Genomic DNA, 18,512 nt, shown 5'->3' with positions numbered 1-18,512 from the left:
TGCTAACTGCTGTGTTCTCCTTTTTCTTTTGTAGTGCCTCATTATACCTGCTCAAAGTGTTGAAAGGAAACACATCATCAACTCTTCCTCCCCCTGAGCCCAAGAAACAGAGTGACAGCAGAGCGAAGCAGGCATGTCAGGTAAGACATGAGGCTGCTTCTGAGGATTTTTTTTGCTGGTAAAGCTGCATTACCTGGTTCTGCTGGTGGGCCTTCCTTGTTCATTGTCACTGGGCCTGCTTGCAGGTACCTGTCTACCTGATCTCCATGACACTGAAAAGTTCTTCATCCTTTTCTGGCCCTCACCCTCCTGGCTTTCACCCTTCCCTACCTGCTTGCCTATAGGCACAGGGGCTGCTGATTCAGTGGATCCAGATTGATATCCAAAGAAGCCTCATGTGTATTTGTGCTGCTCTCCTCCCTGATTTGCTGTTTTTTCCATTAAACTCCTGGCAATCACTCTTGAGTTTTTTCCAGAGGGTGCTGAGGAGCAGGAAGACACAGAACAGTGGTAGATGAGAGTAAACTCCCGTTCCCCTGAGGTTTGGGTTGAGGTGAAGAGTGAAGGGTGAAGAGTGTGTAGAGCAGCCCTGATTCCGGTGGTAGTTGTTTGGAGGCAGACTTCATGTGATTGTGCTACAGCTCCATTACTAGGAGACCCTTAGTCTGATCCCCTTTCACCTATTGTGTCTGCTGCATTTCACAGGTCTCAGAGTATGGTGACCCTTTATATTGGGCAGCCCACTCCAGTCTCCTTCACTAGAAATGTAGCAAGCAGTGTCTCAGTCTCACCAACTGACCCTGGCCTTGCCTCTGAACCCTTCAAAGGCCTTGCCTCTGAACCCTTCAAATTGAGCACAGGAATTAGTGCCTTAATCTTGCATCTTGTGGGGTAGAAAAGTAAACAGAGCTCCCTCATGGAAATTACAGACATTGAGGTATTACTGGAGAGTGACAAGACAGCCAGTGTTTCTAGGACTTAGGGAGAAGTGGAGGGTATTAATCCAAGTAGGTCCCGTGCAGTGCTGGGCCTTCTGTGAAAGAAAAACAAAGTGGGAGATCTGGGGGGGAATACAAACAACATTCTTTACTTTGAGACTAGAGTGAGGCATGCTTCACAGCATCCTTGTGCAGTTTCACAGGGAACTTTCACTGCTCTTACTCCAGTGGGAGCAGAACTCTGGTCCTGAGCAGGCAGGGACAGAACCAGCAGCTGACATGAGCTGCCAGTTTGAGGGAAGTGACAGCTCAGTTCATGTGATGCTGCTGTCGCTGACATTGTGTTGAGGCCAGGGAGATTTTGCAGTGGGGAACCAGACACAGAGGTGTTACGTGTTTCCAGTGAGCTGTGCTTTGTGAGCATGATTTGGAGCTTTTTAATAAGCAGGAAAGTGGAACTAGAGCAGACACTAGGATGTAGTAGCCAAATTTACAGAAAAGCTATAGAAGAAATTTTTTTCAGTAAATATATGCATGGAAAGAGAAATCAATTACTTCCCCTGCACACGTGTGTCAAATAAGTGCTAAGTAGAGACACTCAACTAGAAAAACGGAGGTAATATTTCAAGACCCATCTTCCTTGTTCCACTTTAGCCTGTGTTCAGCTGCAGTAGCACTGGGAATTTGACCTGAGAATGGGACACCATGTTAACTTGGCTTTAGATTTCCATGGGGCCATGGAAAAAATTCTTGGGCAGAGGTTCACTGCAGTGGAGAGTACAGCTTTTTCCTCCTGGGCCCCAATTGTTCACTCTTCCCAGAGAGCAGTACTTCCCTGTCAGTGTAAAAGCAGTCAGGAACGTTGGGGTGCAGTACTCCACACTTGGCTCTTCAATGACTCCTGTTTCTTTAGATCCATGTAGCCTGAGCAGGTGTCAGCTGGTTGCTGTGTGTCTGGGATTCTTGTTCCCCACCAGAGGGGGATATGGGAGCATGGACACAGTGCTGGGATGGCTGGATCCCTGATCAGTGCTAGGGCTTGTCTGCTGAGTACCTAGGAGTCCTGGACATAGGTGCTGAGTGTATGTAGATACAGATATGTACATACACTAAAATCTACATATATATATAGCTCTTCACCATGTGCACAGCCCAGCTGCTGCACAATGGGCTTGCATTGCCCTCTGAGCCTCGTGTACTAATGTGCCAACCACAAACCTAGAGCACAGCCCGCACTACATGGAGTGTGTGTAGTCCTACTAGAAAGCTGTGCTGCCCTTCAGTGACAAGGTCATATGGCTGTCAGTACCTGGGAGAGCACATTTGGGGCCCAATTGGCTGTTTATTCATGGTTCTGTGTCACATCTCAAGCATAACTAATTGTTGGAAAAACCTCTTAGAACTTATGAACTGATGAAAATTAATTTATTCATTGTTAGTGATTCATTCTTGTGTTTCACTGGAAATGCTTTTGTTCTGTTTCCTTCCCTACAGCTTTTGAACCCAGGCTGTTTGAATGTGAAGAAGGTGGCTGTTATCTACCAGCAGGCCCTGACCCAGTTCCTCAGCAAACGGAACAGTCCCCTTACATGTTCCATGTTCCACGATCTCTTCAAACGCTTCCCAGTAAGTGCTGCTGGCTCCAAAGTAGGATTATAATTTTGGGGAAAGTAGGAAGAGAAACTTCTCTACTTTGTGGCAGACTTCTGAAATTGCTGTGAGGTTTCCTTGGGTTTTCACCTGCTCAAACTCTTAGACTCAGTTTTTATAGCAGCACTGGAGGAGGCCAGGATCTCATTTATGGTTTGGATTGGGATACTGCATGCAGAAAGCAGGTGAACAGCAGGCTGGTCTTTAAAGCGTAGCCTAAGAAGCTCTAATTTTTTACCAGTATTCAAGACAACATGGATGAGCAAGGTTTACACAAAGGCAAAACAGGTCACCTTGTTTGACCAACCAATGTAGCTGCTGTCCAGCTCTGCTCTGCTGGCTCAGTTTCTCTGTTTTCTTCCAAGAAGGCTGAGGAGTGTCAAGTCTAATTGGAATCTAATCTTCAAGCCTGATACTCAGACAATGCAGGTGTCTGAAATGTTTGAGGTATTTCCTGCAAGCTTGACCCAAGCCTGGGGCTGGTCTCTTCTATGAGGAAACAGGCCATGAGCCTGAATGTCATACAATTCTTCAGAAGATTTTAGGTCAGGCCAAGCTAGAGACAGCTGCCAGAAGTCATTTCTCAAAACCTTTTAGAATTGATGTGTGACATGAGGGTGGGAGGAGATGCAGGCTTGTGTAACTGAGGCAGGATGCTTTCAGACTCTGAGGACTCCATCCAGGAGAGACTCCATCCTCTGCTTGCCAGGTTTCTTAGGACACCTGCCCACAATGCCTCATACATAAGTTTGCGAAAAGGAGGGAGAACATGGCTGTGTGTTGCCCACATGGACAGCAAACTTAAGATTCCATCTGCACGTTTCTAAAGCCTTTGGATTCCATATAACTGTTCCTTGTAGAATTATCTTTTAAAATCACCACATCCACATGTCTTTCTAAATACCTCCAGGGATGGTGACTCAACCATTTCCCTGAGAAGCCTGTGCCAGTGCCTGACAACCCTTTCAGTGAAGAGATTTTTCCTTATATGTAATGTAAACCTCCCCTGGTGCAACTTTAGGTCCTTTCCTTTTGTCTTGTCATTTGTTTTCCTGGGAGGAGACCAGCCCACACCTGGCTACAACTCAGCATGTTCTTCTTTGCCTGGGACTGGGGGTTCTGCACAAAGTGAATTGACACTACAGAAAGTGTCAGACAAATGCAGACTTTAGTTTTCAATTGGCAGAACACAGGGGATGGAAAATATTTGCCTGATTTTTCCAGGTGAAAAGAGGTGAAGAGTTTTGCTGCTGCTTTTTGTTGTGATCAAGATTTCACTCAGAGCTGGTGTGAAAAAAGCTGTTAATTTTCAAATAAACTGTTGCTGATTTCTGGGCACTTTCTTGTGTCATTTTCTTCTTACTCAGGAGGCTGTGTAAAACATAGACTGCTTTGCTTGAAAAACAAACCTGTCAGCAAACCACTAATGAGAGACTGTGTCTTTCTTTGTTACAGATCATGTGTAAGCCTTTAGTAGATACTCTTGTTGAGTTTATCACAGCAGCAGCCAGGCAACATCAGCAGGTAAGAGTGAAAGTAAACAAACAAAGCTCTGTAGCAGTCAATCAGAGAAGTAACTTAAACATGGCAGCTCAGATGATTTTTGATATGTTTATAATATGCTTTTAGGGCTGCCCAGTTTTGGAAGTGGCTTCTGGGGTGGGGGCAGAGCTTTTGCAAATACTGCCTTGCTGCTTCAGGTGTGTGAAGTTGTGGAAGTGCCACACAATATATCCACAGTCATGGGGGTTCTTTGGTAGCATCTCCTTTAAAAACTGCCTGCAGCTTTCAGGGTTGAGGTCTTATTGTGGTATGTGTTGACTCCAGTTGCTTATTCCTTGATTACTTCTTGGTAAGATGTTCCTTGGTATTAATGGAGTATGCCTTAGTCCCTTCCTCCTCATGCTCCCTCGAGGTCAGGTTCTTGAGTCTGTTCTGTGCCTTGCTAGCTGTCCTGCATTTTAAAGTCTGTGTGCTGCTGTATTTTATTTAAAACTACCTGTACCACAGATCTGATTTTTGATGGTTGGTTGCCTGTGCCTGACTAACACAAAATTAGTGGAGTCTTATCAATAAAACGTTGCAGGGTGAGTGCACAGCTGAGTGTTGCTGGAGCAGGGAATGAGGCCTGTCTGGATTTTCACTGCAGTGGGGAGGCCTTCCACACAGTTAATAACCAAAACCCCTCTAGGCCAGTAGCACTGTCTCAAACTTTCCCACCCCCCAGCTGTACCCTGTGTCTGTCCCCTGCAGAAGTGCATCCTAGATTGATCTTCCTGTGTCATAAATAGCTGTTTTATTGTTTCTGATCATTGGAGGGAATGTGAAGGGGTAGGTATGTGTTTATAGTGGGGTTGCTTTACATTGTCAGTGTAAATTGCAGTTCAGAATGTTTTACCCAACAGGAGTGGCTTTGATTTAAAGAAGACCAAAAAAAAAAAAAAAAAAAGTGAATTGAGCTATTAATAATTTCAGTGGATGGTAATAAGGATGTGTTACACAAACAACAAATTAATTGTAGGGTACATACTTGATCTTATCCTCAAGAGAACCAGAACAGCATCCCAAGCAGACAGCTCCATTATGTGGAGCTTCCATTCTCTTTGCTTCTCCACAGGGAATAGCATTCTGCTTCTACCAGGGCTTCTACCAAGCTGCTTGAGCTTTGTTTGCAGAGCCTGTTTGCCTGTGGGTGGGAGGAGTAGGGGAGGACATGTGGAGTGTGTGGGAGCTAGGTACAGAGCATGGATATCCTGCTGTTCAAACAAAGGCACATGGAGAGTGAGCTCTGGAAAGCCTGTGGAGCTTGGAGCTGCAGCTTTACATTTTTTACACAGTGCTTCCTTTTCAGGAATTCTGGCTTCCCAGCATCAAATGTCCAATTTGTCAGGTTTTCAGTTAAATTTTCCCACTGATTCTCAGTGTAAATGTGTTTTGGTGTTATCCTAGTGGGTAGGGTAGAAGTCAAGCTAGGTGGGTATATGTGGCAAAGTGATGTGGGTAAAGCAGGGGTGTAACTTCTCCCTGGCAGCCTCTGGGAAAATGAGGTGGAAGAACTCAGCTTCCAAAAGGGCTGTACTAACTCAAGAGTCCTGAAAACACCAAAGGTCTTATGGTACTCTGAATTTGACCAGCCCTGATGACTGAGAGGCAAGTGGGGTGGTCTTCCACTTTTAGCCCTGAATATTGGCTTCTAATCATTAAACTAGCTTAGTCCCAGGGACTGGAGGCTTAATTTCTGTTCTAACACTCTTGTCAGTGGAGATTGTTCTGGGTATGGCTGCTGCATCTCTATGAACAGCTAATTCCACTGGGATTCTGACTTCCTGGCTGTGCAGATAGCTTTAGCAGGGTGTCCCAGGGCCGTGCCAGGTGGGAAGAGCCATGATCTGCATGAGAAGGTGGAGGCTCAGCTCTGGGCAGGTGTCTTGTGTTGGCCTGATCACAAACCCTGGGGCTCTGGCCCAGCAGGGCTCCTGGCCACTGTCCCAGCCAGCCTGGGGGAAAAGGAGGTGCACCTTCAGTTTGAGCTTTAATATAGTTGGGAACAAAATGTAAAGTGATTCGTGAAGAGGATGTGAGGGGGCTGTTCCTTCCTCCTCACCCTATATACCTGGAAGTTTGTGAGAGCAGCATGGAGGCAGGAGGTCTGTTCCACATCTCCTCTCAGCCAGACTGGTCCTTATTTTTAGGGCCTCTAAGGAAGATCTTGTGGCCACTGGCCTACATGCCCAGCTTTTACTTCAAGAAACTCTGCTCTTGTTGGGGCCTCTAGTATAAAGGTAAACTTGGTCATTAAGTGATTCCCTTGGACCAGCCTGTCTGAGGTGGTTTGCAGAACATTGTGTACAGCAAGGCCTGGGCCTGCCTGGGGTCTGGTTAAGGAACAGCAAACCTGGACTGTGTGTGCACTGTTGTTCCTGTGCCTGCTGCTGTGTGCTGCTGCAGGTGTGTCAGACTCAGTTTCTGGGCCGAGGTAACAGAGAAGATCTGTGGGAAATGCAAGAGCCATTCAGATGCTGCTCAGCTGGCACTGGCTTGGAGAGGAGCAGTCTGGCCTCTCCAGCCCCAGCCCTTAGTCCTGGGGACCTCAGTGCCTGCCTGCTGCCCAGGTGTTCGTGCGTTGACATCACAAAATGAGACATGAGGATGATTTGGCTGAAAACTTACCTTGCCTTTGCACACATAGTTTTTTTTCCCTTTTGCCTTGTTAACTTTAACTTCAGTCAATTCACTTACAGCAGAGGAACAGTCTGTTCAGGGGCAGGAGTGTGTGGGTGAAAGCTGTGACTTATTTTATCAGAGGCAATGCTCATTGACATGGAATTATGGCTTCTGTGAAGTCAGTACAAGAATATTGTAAAGGAGAGGCTATATGTGGACTGTTGGCTGTAGCTGATGACCCAGGCAACTGGGTCTTGCACTGCTACAGCCTTTCTGTGCATCCTGTTTCCCTCAGCTGGTCACCTCTAAAACCTGGAGAGCAGCAAACCCTCAGCAGCAGTGCTGTGTCTTTACAAGCAGAGGTTATATGCTGTTGGATGGGTGTTACATGTTTTTCTGGAGCTACTTTCCTTTGCCCTGGGTGTTTGCTGTAGAGTAGGGTGTTCTGGAGATATTCAAAGGTTGTATCTTGATGCAGATTTTAGCAAAAGAAAAGGAAGCTTTAAAACTTTAGCTGGTGTGACTGACATTGTCAGCCCTTTTCCTCTGACACTGTTCCTACATGCCTAAAGGAGCAGTGAGGTTGTTCAGCTCCATGCTGAAGTAATTTGTGAGATAAAACAACACTTTAGGGGGGTGAGAGCTCTCAAGGCAGTTTTAATTGTGGCTCACAGTGAAAGGGTTGGTAGGTTTTCTTAGCAGTAAGCTCAACCTATGTAACGAGTTTTAAACTGGAAAGGTGAATTTGCAGTGGTCTTACTGAGGCTGAAGCTTGTACCTTTGGCCAAGTTCTGCGCCTCTGATGTTACTGCTGGGGCACACATGCCTGCAGGAGACAGTAATGCAGCAGTTTCCCTGGAAAAGGAAAGAGATGGAGAGATTGGTGTCATTTGTGAGTGGGGAAACAAAGACAAGGGATGTTTTAACCAGGGAAGGGGAGTTGTCATCCCACCTTGAATTCATTTAGTACCTGTTTAAACTGTATATCAGAAAGATACAAGATGTGTGTGACAGTGATCTGAAAAAACACCTTGTTCCAGGCAGTTCATGCTTCTCAGCTGGACTTCTCACCCATTTTAGGACCACACTGGCTGCAGGACCCCGTGACTCGTGCTCTGCTACTTCTAATGCATTGTGCCTGTGGCAGCTGGTGCTCTGAATGCTCAGTGATATTGGCTGGCCTGTTTTCAAACTCTGCCTTTCTTCAAGTGGGAAGTTTAAGTCCCAAACATGCCTGTGTGAAAGTTAAAATGCTTCAGGCTTTAAAAAAAATAGCACTTGGTTGTCACTCATTTATTGAACTGAGAAATCTGGTGGGGTTTGTGATGGTTTGGGTGGATTTTGTTTTGTTTTGTTTGTGGGCTTTTTAATTTTCTTTTTTTCTACAGTAGCAGTTGGAATCCCTTTCACAAACTTTTGTTGATCCTTGCCATCCCATATGTATGTTAAACCAACATTTAACTTAAGGCTGTACTGTGTTCTCAGAATATGGCCTGCCTCCTCCCTGCCATGTGTCCTTGCAGTGTTCTCTGTTGTAGAAAGTAGTGACTAGAAACTATACAAAATCACTTGTTTGCAAGCAGCAACTGTGAAGCTTTTCAAGAGGACCTTTAGAGTGGGAGAAGTGCTACAAGTTAAAGTAAAAAAAGGAAGAAAGAGGTAAAGAATGACTTTGTAGTGCAGTCTAATCTAAGTTGCTGAATGCAGTTCTGCAGACTGAGGTCCTAAGAATCAGGCACACTGTGACCTTGTCCTTGCAGAAATGTCTTCAGTGGTAGGAGATGGGGCCAGTGCCCACATCACAATCTTTTGGTACATCCAGGCAGGTGTGAGAGCTTTCCCTTACAGACAAGATGCTGCACCACACTGAAGTGCAGCTGCCATTCCTGGAATGCCTGTCACACACTGCTGCTCCCAGTGGCTCGGGCACAAATGGCAGCTGGGGAAAGAGACCCCAGGGATAACTGGTATGGGAAAATGACAATCACAGGTGGAGCTGCATTATCCCTTTGAGTTGTCCTGGTGCTAGTGAATTGTGGTAAGTGTCTGGCACAGATGATCTCACTGGTAGTGCAGTTAGCCAGCAGAATGTGTGTGGTGCTGACAGCATGGGCGAGGCTTCTGCTGTTTCATGGATGAGGGATCTTCCTGACAGCCTGATGTCTTCTACAAGCACTAAGCATATTCTCTCAAATTCTGTTTGGAGAAAAACATATATGAGCTAGTCCTCACTTCCTCCTCTCTTAGGACAATTCATTCTTGCTGCTGCACTTGCTTTCCAGGAGACTTTGACCGTCAAATTATTTCCTTGTGCCTGTTTCAGTGGGTGTAGTGTTGCTCTTTCAATATGCACAAAAGCCTTGTTTTTTAGTTTGTGCTGATGGAACATAAACCAGGGATTAAAATGTGTTTAATTTAATGATTCTTGCATGACTCAGCTACATACCAGAACCCTCCTGAGCATTAGGTGAGGAATGTCTTCCTGGTTTATTTTTAGCTGTATTGGTCTGATGAGCAGAGCCACAGTAACATCTAATTCTGTAATTGTGCAGTCCTGGGCTGTCCCTGGGCTGATGCTGTTGCAGCACAAACCCCTCAGTGCTGCACTGTAGTTGTGGTGAGGTTCTCACTGCAGTATCCCCCATTCCCATATATGAGGACTGGATGAGTCCACGAATTAATGTTTCTACCTTAAAAACTCTCTGTGAGCGTGAGGATCAGGTGGAGAGGGAAAATGTAGCTCGTTGCACTGCAGTACCGAGGTGTGCTGCTGATGCAGGCTCCTGCAGGCAAGGGCACCTGCCAGCTCCCACCTGGAAACAGGCTCTGGAGCACAGCCTCTCTGGAAGCCTGGCCTGAAACAGCTGTGCTTTTCCCTGAGAAGTCCAACTCCCTGAGAAGTCCAGCTTGTTGGCTAGCAGTATTGGAACCAGTTTGGAAATGAGCACTAATAAATGAAAATTACTACTGCCAGGAGTAAGGTGTTGTCACCATCTTGTTCATGGTAGAAACTTAAAACCTCTTCTAGTGTGAAACTTTTTCCATGGGTTTACAGAAATGATTTCATATCCATCCCTTGTTCTTTTCCTTTGGGAAGGGCACTGGGATTGTACACATCAACACAATTGCTAAGAGCCTCTGCAATTACTTTTGCACTGTGGTCACACATCCATTTGAATACATTCCTGCCTTCTTATTTACATTCAAAACTATATTGATTGAGGATGTTGCAGTAGCTGGAAGCATAATGAGGCTATATTTGTCCATCAAGTGAGTTTATTTTCTGAGATTTGGCTGGAGCTCTGCAGAGCTGATGTAAGTGCAGAGCTGTCATGAAACTAATAGAAGTAATTTTACTTAGTGTGGAAATGAGAATGGCCACTGAGACAGAGTTCAAAATGTCATCTTATGTCATACAGATTCATTAGTATTTCAGAATGTGTTTTTATAAAGCTGTCCGTGACAAGGAGCCCTTTAAGATCTATCTAACAGAGAGTGTATTTTAGGTAAGTTGCTAATTAATCTTGGTACTTTGGCAGTCTCCTTAAAGAGATCAAACATATATAGATATAATTTTACAGAACTGAAGCAGGTCTGTACCACAGCTGCCGTCACCAGAAGAGTAAAATATGATCCCAAATTCCTGCCAAAGAGGTCTTGGCTGGTTGACAGTTGTCCTTCTGAACAGTTTCTGTTCTATGTAAATATCTAAGTTAAAAATTAATTAAACTTTAATACAGCAAGAGCAGTAAAAGTGCTGCAAAGCCTCAGAAGCCAGCACCACTCTGTGTGAGTGTTTGGGAGTATTTCACTTCATGCTGGGGAGATGAATGGATCCCCACATTAATGCACTGTGCCCTGCCTGTGTGCTCACAGATAGCTGCCAGCAGGTAGTAGAGGAAGAGCTTGTTATGGAACATTTTGCATAAGCTGTTACTAAAAATGAAGCAAAATAAACCTCCCCAGATAAGAACCAGCACCAGTTCAGCTGTACCTCCTTTGCATGAGGAATGAGCACTGGGCAGGCAACCTGTGAGAGCTGAGCAATAGGCCATGAGTGAAAGGCTCCCTTCCTTCAGAGCATCCTCTGTCCACAGGTGCAGGTCAGACACCCTGTGCCTGTGTCCTCTGTCAGGGTGTCACTGGTGGTCAGACCTTCAGAAGGTGAATTGTCTCCAGGCAGTGAGATCCAAGGGGTGCAGTGCTGGAGAGGCTGTTGCTTGTCAAATCCGTTCTTTTCATCATCCTTGGTTCAGTATGTGCCCTCTCCTCAATAAAAAGAAATCATTTGCAGCTGGAAAATCTATGTCCAACTGACATGCTTTGGCTCCAGTCAGTGTCCTGTTCCTGTTTTGTGTAAGGTGATGGTCAAGGAGAGTCTGTGTTTTGCAAGGTGAAGCTGAACTATGTGTGGGTTCTTGAGCATTTTTGATCTATTTCAACAAGCCAGCAAAGCCCTGTGGCATGAACAGCTCTAGATAATGTAAACTGTCCACTGAAGTTGAAGGGAGAGCAGTTGAATGCTTAAATGCTTTGCTGGGTCAGAGCCAGAGTGCTCTACATTTTTGTATGGAGATTCTGAGTTCCCAGACCTTTAGGATGGTTGTGCATGTGGATTATTGCATCCCAACCTTGCATTTTTGAGAGCATTTATTGCAGTGGGATTGTGCAGAAAAAACATTTTCCTTTGGTGAGCAGGAGAACATAGACAGCATCTATAAATAGTCTCTGATGTTCTTTGGAAAGGTGTCTGATGCCACAGCAAAACGTTTCTCCCTGAGGAATTGCTTTCTAAGCTGTGTTTCTCTCTTACCTGTGTGAGATGGTTGAAAATTTAAAAAGGTATGTTTAAATTTTTCAGGGCCTCCTGACTGCATTTACAGCTGAGTGCCTGAAATCCTGTGGCATGAGTTTTCACTTGTGTTTGCATTGAGAACTTGGTGTGCTCGTGGTGTATTTCAGTTCAATGTGGGACCCCTGTCACTGAACCTGCAGGGTCCCTTGGGAGCATCATGCGTGTTGTGAGTTGTTTATGTGTGCTTGTTTTTCCTTCATACATTTTTTTGGGTTTTTTTGGGTTTTTTTTTTTTTTTTTTTTTTATTTTTACTTCTTGGTGCCTTCTAATGGCCTCTGTCTTTTGCCAGAAGTGTCTAGCAGACAGTTGTCTGCATTGCCCACAAACAAATCCATAGTGATACCAGCATTAATTGACTGGCACAGACACTGCCCTGTTATCTTTATATTCCACCATACTCAATGCAGCACAAGCAGAAAATAAAAAAGCTTCTGTTTGCCTCTTTGTTGTGATTCTGGAGATCTAGGCTGTATTTATGCTGCTAACTGCTGTTCAGCTGATTGTATTGATGATCATATAGCAAATCCTCAGTAACGGAGGAAAGATTCTAGTTTATTGATGGGAAGAAATAAGAAAATTAAAAGGTCACATAAACTAATTCTTGCTGTAGAGACAGCTGCTGGTAAGAGCTGTCCAAGGAGAAAAGTGCTCCAGAGCAGTAACAGCTCTGCATGTAGGATGGACTTGCTGAGTTAGATATAAACCATATTGCAGTGATTTTCCAACTCTGAGTAATTTCCTAGCCTACTAAATTAAACTTGCCATCTGACACATGGGGAGTTGATAGTTTTTAAAAAGCAAGTTGATAGTTTTTAAAAAAAGATTGAACCACTTAAGTATGTTGTGCTCAGCCTCCCAAATACAGCCCCTCCAACAGTTTGAGGAGTAGGTGTTTGTGTGGAACAAATGGGGAAAGTTTGCTCAGAGACAAGGTTATTGCCATGTATTTAATAATGGTATAACAAACACAGGAGGGGAAGAATTGGCTGTGGTGTGAGAAAATGAGCTACTCTCAGTCATATGGATTCAAGATATATTAATGTTGCAAAATATAAAAAAAAAAAACAGGATAGAATCCTGTTGAAGTTCTGGGGAATGATTTATGTTCTCTTTACAGTGAGATCTTGGTGTGGGAGTACTAGGAGGTGTGTTGGGTGTTTTGTTGGCAAGTGAAAAAAGATTAGGGCTTCAGCAGCATAAAATGAAATGCCAATCTGGGCTCTGCTCACTGACAAGGATGTCCCCAGGTGTTTGTATACCAAGTGGCAGGTCCAATTTTGTTGTAGTATGGGGGTGTGGGAGTAGTGGGGTTTGGCTGCTTCTCTTTCTGCTCTCCCTTGGCACATATTAAAATGCCACTCTGCAGAAGTTGAAGCACAAGAAAGGAGTTCAGGCATCTCTGCAGGATTTCTCAGCAGCCTCCACACAGAGCAGGGTTTCCAGCCCTGTCTCACTTCTCAAGGGGACTGTGCCCTCTGTTTTGTCATCCTGCCTCTCTCAGTGGCTTCTGCAAAATGAAGAGAGGTCTGCTGGTGAGCATCCAAAGCAATGAATCTTCAAAGTTCAACCCAGTACAATTTCCAACTTTTTTTTTTTTTTTTTGCTTAGCAATGTTTTTATTTCAATATTCCAAGCTAACAATTTTACTGACGTGCAAGTACCTTTTTTTTTTTTATTACTGTATGAAGGCTAAACTTCAGTGGTTGATGTTTGAGTGAACTGGAATTCTAATTTCTCATCTGCTGATGAATGTTCTCAAAAGATGAAACCTTTGTTCTTGCAATATCAAGCCTGGTCTAGTGTATCAGGGGCAGCAGCTAAAATCACACAGTGCCTAGGCAACATGGGCTTTTTTTAAATGTGTGCTGCTCTTAAATCTCCTAAATTATTAAATTAGGCTTCAGCAAAGTCTCCTTAAATAGGCTGCATTATGCTGTAGCTGCCTTCTGAATTGCCTCAAGAAAATCCTATTGCAAATCTCTTCTGAATTGAGGGTTTTGCTGTGCAGAGGAGACAACTGGATTGGAAAATGTTGGGAGGAGCAGCGAGGGTGAGGCAACTGGGGACAGTTTTGGTTTTGGTCTTACCAATATGTGTGAGTAACTTGAGGTGTCAGTGAAGCCTCATGGTGTTCAATACTACAATATATAAGTAATAAATAAATAGAAATTGACAATTTCCCATTTGGGGATGGGTTGGTTTGGGTTTTTTTCAAGAGGAAAGCCAGTGTTGAGAGAGAGTGTCCCAGATGATTTCCTGAGAGCCTTCTTGGTCATGTTTCTTTGAGCCTCAGATGCTGGGATGTCCTGTAAGTCTTTGCTTTGATTTAGTGACAAAATAACATTTCTTGCTCTGATGTTTAGAGTGAGAAACTTGTAAAAGCAAAGTAAAAATGCTCCAAAATAAACAGGGTCATATTAAGAAACCGAATTGTTTTAGATTATTTTAAAAATTGTGACTATATCTTTAACTTGGGAGAGAAGAAGAAAAGGGGCATATTTTCTGATTCTTTTTTTTAATGTGGGAAAGGGAGGCTTGGTTGAATTCCACAGAATCCATTCCTGTTCTTTTCTCCTCTGTTCTCAGTATGTTCCATGGTTCCAGTGTTCCCCACCAGGGTTTCACTCCTGTAACTGTGCATTACAGGAAGAGCAAAAAAACATCAGAGCTGATGGATGCTAATTTGTGCTCTGCTGCTGATTTATCTTGTGTCCTCATGGCTCACTTAATTATGGTATCTATTAATTTTTCAAGAATTTAGGGTAATAATATATTGACTTTTTTTTTTTTTGAGCGAAATATTTAAACTGATTGGCCTTTCTGATATGGTAAGTGGTTACCCCAGGGAGAAATTAATCTCTGTGTTGACCAAAGCAGCAGTCCAGTATCTGGATTGCTGTGTCCCAAGGGTCTGCTGGCTTATGTGAATGAAGAGCACAAGGTTTTCCCCAGCCCTGAATGCCCACGAGGGGTGAGTTTAGATGATTGGCTTTAAGGCATTTGGTGTGGCAAAAGCTGATAGGCCAAGAAACACATATAGTGTATTGTAATTAGTTTGATTCTGATTGTGATAGTGTGAATTATAACATCTGTGTTGTCTCACCCTTCACATGAGACTGAAAATAGAATAAAAGTTTTTAAAAGGCCTCTCAGTTGTCCCACCCCTGGGTCAGAAAAGGGCTTAGTTCAACACTCACCATTTTCTTGTATGCCAGTGAAATACTCAGAGCTGGTATCTAATACCATCAACCAGGCCTGGCCCAGGGGTCCTGTGTATTATTTTATATATTTGTTATTTTGGCTGCAAAAGTGTCTTGCAGACCCTTTATCTGAGGCAGAAAACTTGCCAGTGCAGTCCAATATTTAACATGCAGGGATCCTCTGAAAAACTGCACTGTCAGATCTCTCTGTGGCTATGGACTCCTCTCTACTCCCTTTAAAATGCAGCAACTTCTTATTTGTATCATTACATCTTGTTAGACTGTGGTGACCATAGGGGAAAGCTTTAACTTTTCTTCTAATTATTTTTTTGCCTCTCCTAGCTGCCAACAGAGCAGTGCTGAAGGAAGCAGCTGCACCTGTGCACTCTTGTATTGGGCACAGATGTCCTGCTGCAATGAGCAGACTCTCCCAGATGGCCCCTCTGGTTAGTCAAGTGCAAGTTGAGGCTTTTCCTCTGGTAAGAACGTCCTCCAGAGCACTGTTTGTAGGAGAACCAAGCATGGAAAAAGTCCATTCCTTGGCAGCAGTGAAGAGAATGTGATTTGCAGAGTCCCTGGTTAAACAAAGTAATGATGGTTTAGGGCCTGAAGAAACCTGTGTGTAGATAGGGTCTGCAGGCTGTATAGATAATCTGCCAGGACTGCTAGCCATGGGATTTCTGCTGTCTCAACTACATTTAAAATCCATCTGTTGTGACTGTGTCAGTGAAATCAATGAGTATCTTTACCTGTAGGGTCTGGACTGACACAACTCGTGCAGGTGCAGCTGCATTATATAAAGGTGGTTGGTGTGGGGTGGAGCTCAACCCACATTTTCAGCCAGACTGAGGAGCAGTGGTTAAAGTGCTTGTCATGCTATAACCACTTTCAGGTTGTGGAGGAGGAGGAGGAGGATGTGCCAGTGTAACTTATGGGATAAACTTTCTGTTGTCTGGCAAGTGCTCAGTCATAGCAGAATGAAGTGAGCAGCTCTTCAGAGCCCTGGGAATGGTAATGGATAATAACAGTTTGCTTAACTTCTCCTTTCTACTGCCTAGAGCAGGACATCTGAGCCACAGGTGAAGAGGTTTATGTTAGCAGGAGGGGTAGGAAGATGGAGATTCCTTCACAGCCAGTTTTGTCTCTGCTTCTGGGGAGCTTTGTTCTTTTTCAGAAGAAAGGTAGCAAATCCTGAAACCCAAAAGCAGAGTATCCAAAGTAGGGACTGACGTCTGATCTAGCTCCACATCCTGTGGTTTTCCTCTCCTTGGAGGCACTTTTTCCGTCCCTGAGTCCTGGTCTTGGGATGGAGGTGTGGGATCCAATCCATCTGCTTTTCCATTTTTTCCACTGTTGAGATAGTGACTGGGAAGTTGACCTGCACTGGGAATGTCTGTATGGATGTATGTTCTAACAGTCCCAGGAGGACACAAACCTCCTTTTGTTTGCAACTTGCTGTTCTGCATGTTTAAACCAGCCAGAGAGAGGTTTGGGAATAAAAGTTAAACCCACAGAGTTCATTCATCATTTTTGTGCTTAAGAAGGCCTAAACATATCATCATCTATATGATGCTGATGGTCTAATGAGCAAAACATGTCTTGTATACAATTATTTTCAATGTACTAATTATATGTAAACTGTTGTGAGTGGTTTAAAGGTTCCTGCCAGATCTGTGGAAATCTGCATTTTTCCTGGGAAGGAAAAGCAGGTAAAGGTGCCTGAAGCTGGGCTGCAGTGCAGGTTGGCTTGTTCCAAACCACTGAAGATTGCAAGAGCTTGATGATGTTTGGTGGGAGTACACTGAGATTGCCTTTCTTGTCCAAGGTTGTAAAATGTGATTTAGGTGTCACTTAAATGCTTTACTTGTTGTAATTAACCAGCCTTGCAAAATTTTTCTCATCCATTTGTCGAGGAACTTAATTTAAGCTGTAAATTTGTTTTCATCACTTTCTAGCACAGAAAATTTTATTCTTGAGCTTATAAAGCTTCTTTTTTTAAAAATTTTTTTGGCAAGGCCAGACTGAGGGAGGAACCTGCTTTCTGGCCCAGGGCATGATGTGTGAAGGTGTGGGAGCAGGGGATGGTGGATGATGGCTGCGGGTTTCTGATAAGTTTTTACTTCTGAATTCTTCTATGATCTCTGTTTCTGGAGGCAGAAGGACAGACCTTTAAACTGTCATCTGTGTCCTGCTCGTGTTCTGCTGACCTTAGACAGCAACATCACACCTTGTCAGGGCTGGCTGAGGGAATGCCTGGAAAAAGCCATTTCCTTAGTCTGAGGACACTGGGTTGTAGCAGGAATTACTGAATTCAGCTCCAAAGCCAGGTGATCATACAGGAGATGTTTTCATGGTCTTTGTGGGAGTGTGAGCTTCCTGTGACTGTGCTTTCAGGCACCAGGAGCCTGTCTAGTGACTGGCAATGTCCTTGTGCCAGGCAGAACAGGTGCAGGGAAGGCTCTTCTCAGGTCTCTTAATCAGAGGGCTAACAGGGTAAATTTGGGGTAAAAATTGATGTCTAATTTTTAAAACAAGAAACAGTTGTGGTTTTGCTCAGGTGTCCTTTCATGGGCAGTTCTGCACAACTGAACATGGCAGCCACGTTCTCCTAACAATCCACTTATCCCAAAAGGTGTGAGCATTTTCCACACTGAAACCTTTTAGACAGCTACTAAATGTCAGTCTTGGCTCTACTATTTGTGTGTGCCTTGTTTCAGTGGTGGTAAATGGGAAAAACTAGCTTTTGTTACCAAAAATAGTTTCCTTAAGCCAAAGCCAGGGCTTTGTCTTATCCTCCCTCCCTGTTGGATTTGAAATGTGTATGAATCATGTGTGCACATGCTGTCTGTGAGATACTGCAGTGACATCTTGGGGATTGAAGAAAAATGATTTGGCAAATGTTTCTTGAGCGCCTCTGGCTTTCATATATCTATAGCATTCAAATTTCTATAGCTAAAGAATTCAAATAAGTTTTGTTTGTTTTTGTTTTACGTAAATAACTGGTGTTTGATGCTTGTTCAGTGAGGATACATGTTAAGGATCTTGAAGTATAATTTCTTGTTTGTCCTTAAATTTAGAAGAAATCTTCTTCTGTCCCTATTCTCCTCTTCCCCCAAGGAGGCCATGGAGATGCTCCAAGAGCTGGAGTCAGGTCAGAAGAGTGGGGGTGTTCACCTGGAGAGGAGAAGGCTCCAGGGACACCTCAGAGCCTCTTCCAGTGCCTAAAGGGGCTCCAGGAGAGCTGGAAGAGGGACTTGGGTCAAAGACCTGGAGTGACAGGACAAGGGGAATGGTTTCCCACTGCCAGAGGGCAGGTTAGATGGGATATTGGGAAGGAATTCTTCCCTGTGAGGGTGCTGAGGCCCTGGCACAGCTGGCAACACTTCTCTGGAAGTGCTCAAGCTCAGGCTGAAGAGGGCTTGGAGCAGCCTGGGACAGTGGAAACCCATGGCAGGGGTGGAACAGGATGGGCTTTAAGGTGTCCCAACCAGGCCAAGCCATTCCATGATTGTATGGTATATACAGCATACATGATACATACAGCCTCTGAACAGCCTGCTGGGAATGGGGATTTGCTGTGTGGAACACATCCATTGTTGTGATTTATTGTCCTATCCCTCTCATAATTTGTCCTTTGGAATAACCTTCAGGGCTGAGTTTCTAACTGGGACTCAGCTCCCAAACCAGTATCAAACAGACTTGTA

The 18,512-nt window shown here is 44.2% G+C and overlaps 1 protein-coding gene across 1 annotated transcript in view; it reads left to right on the top strand.

The window, feature by feature from the left end:
• Positions 1 to 18,512, top strand: part of MYBBP1A (MYB binding protein 1a) — a 55,368-nt gene that overhangs the window by 17,477 nt on the left and 19,379 nt on the right. The window contains exons 21-23 of the mRNA XM_030287900.4: positions 35 to 140; positions 2,433 to 2,564; positions 4,044 to 4,112. Of these exons, the coding sequence (XP_030143760.4) occupies positions 35 to 140; positions 2,433 to 2,564; positions 4,044 to 4,112 (307 nt within the window). The remainder of the gene's footprint in view (positions 1 to 34; positions 141 to 2,432; positions 2,565 to 4,043; positions 4,113 to 18,512) is intronic.

This window comes from Taeniopygia guttata, chromosome 19 (genome assembly GCF_048771995.1).
Source record: "Taeniopygia guttata chromosome 19, bTaeGut7.mat, whole genome shotgun sequence".
NCBI lineage: Eukaryota > Metazoa > Chordata > Aves > Passeriformes > Estrildidae > Taeniopygia > Taeniopygia guttata.
Note: the sequence above shows the minus strand (reverse complement) of the source record. Positions and strands in the feature narration are given on the sequence as shown.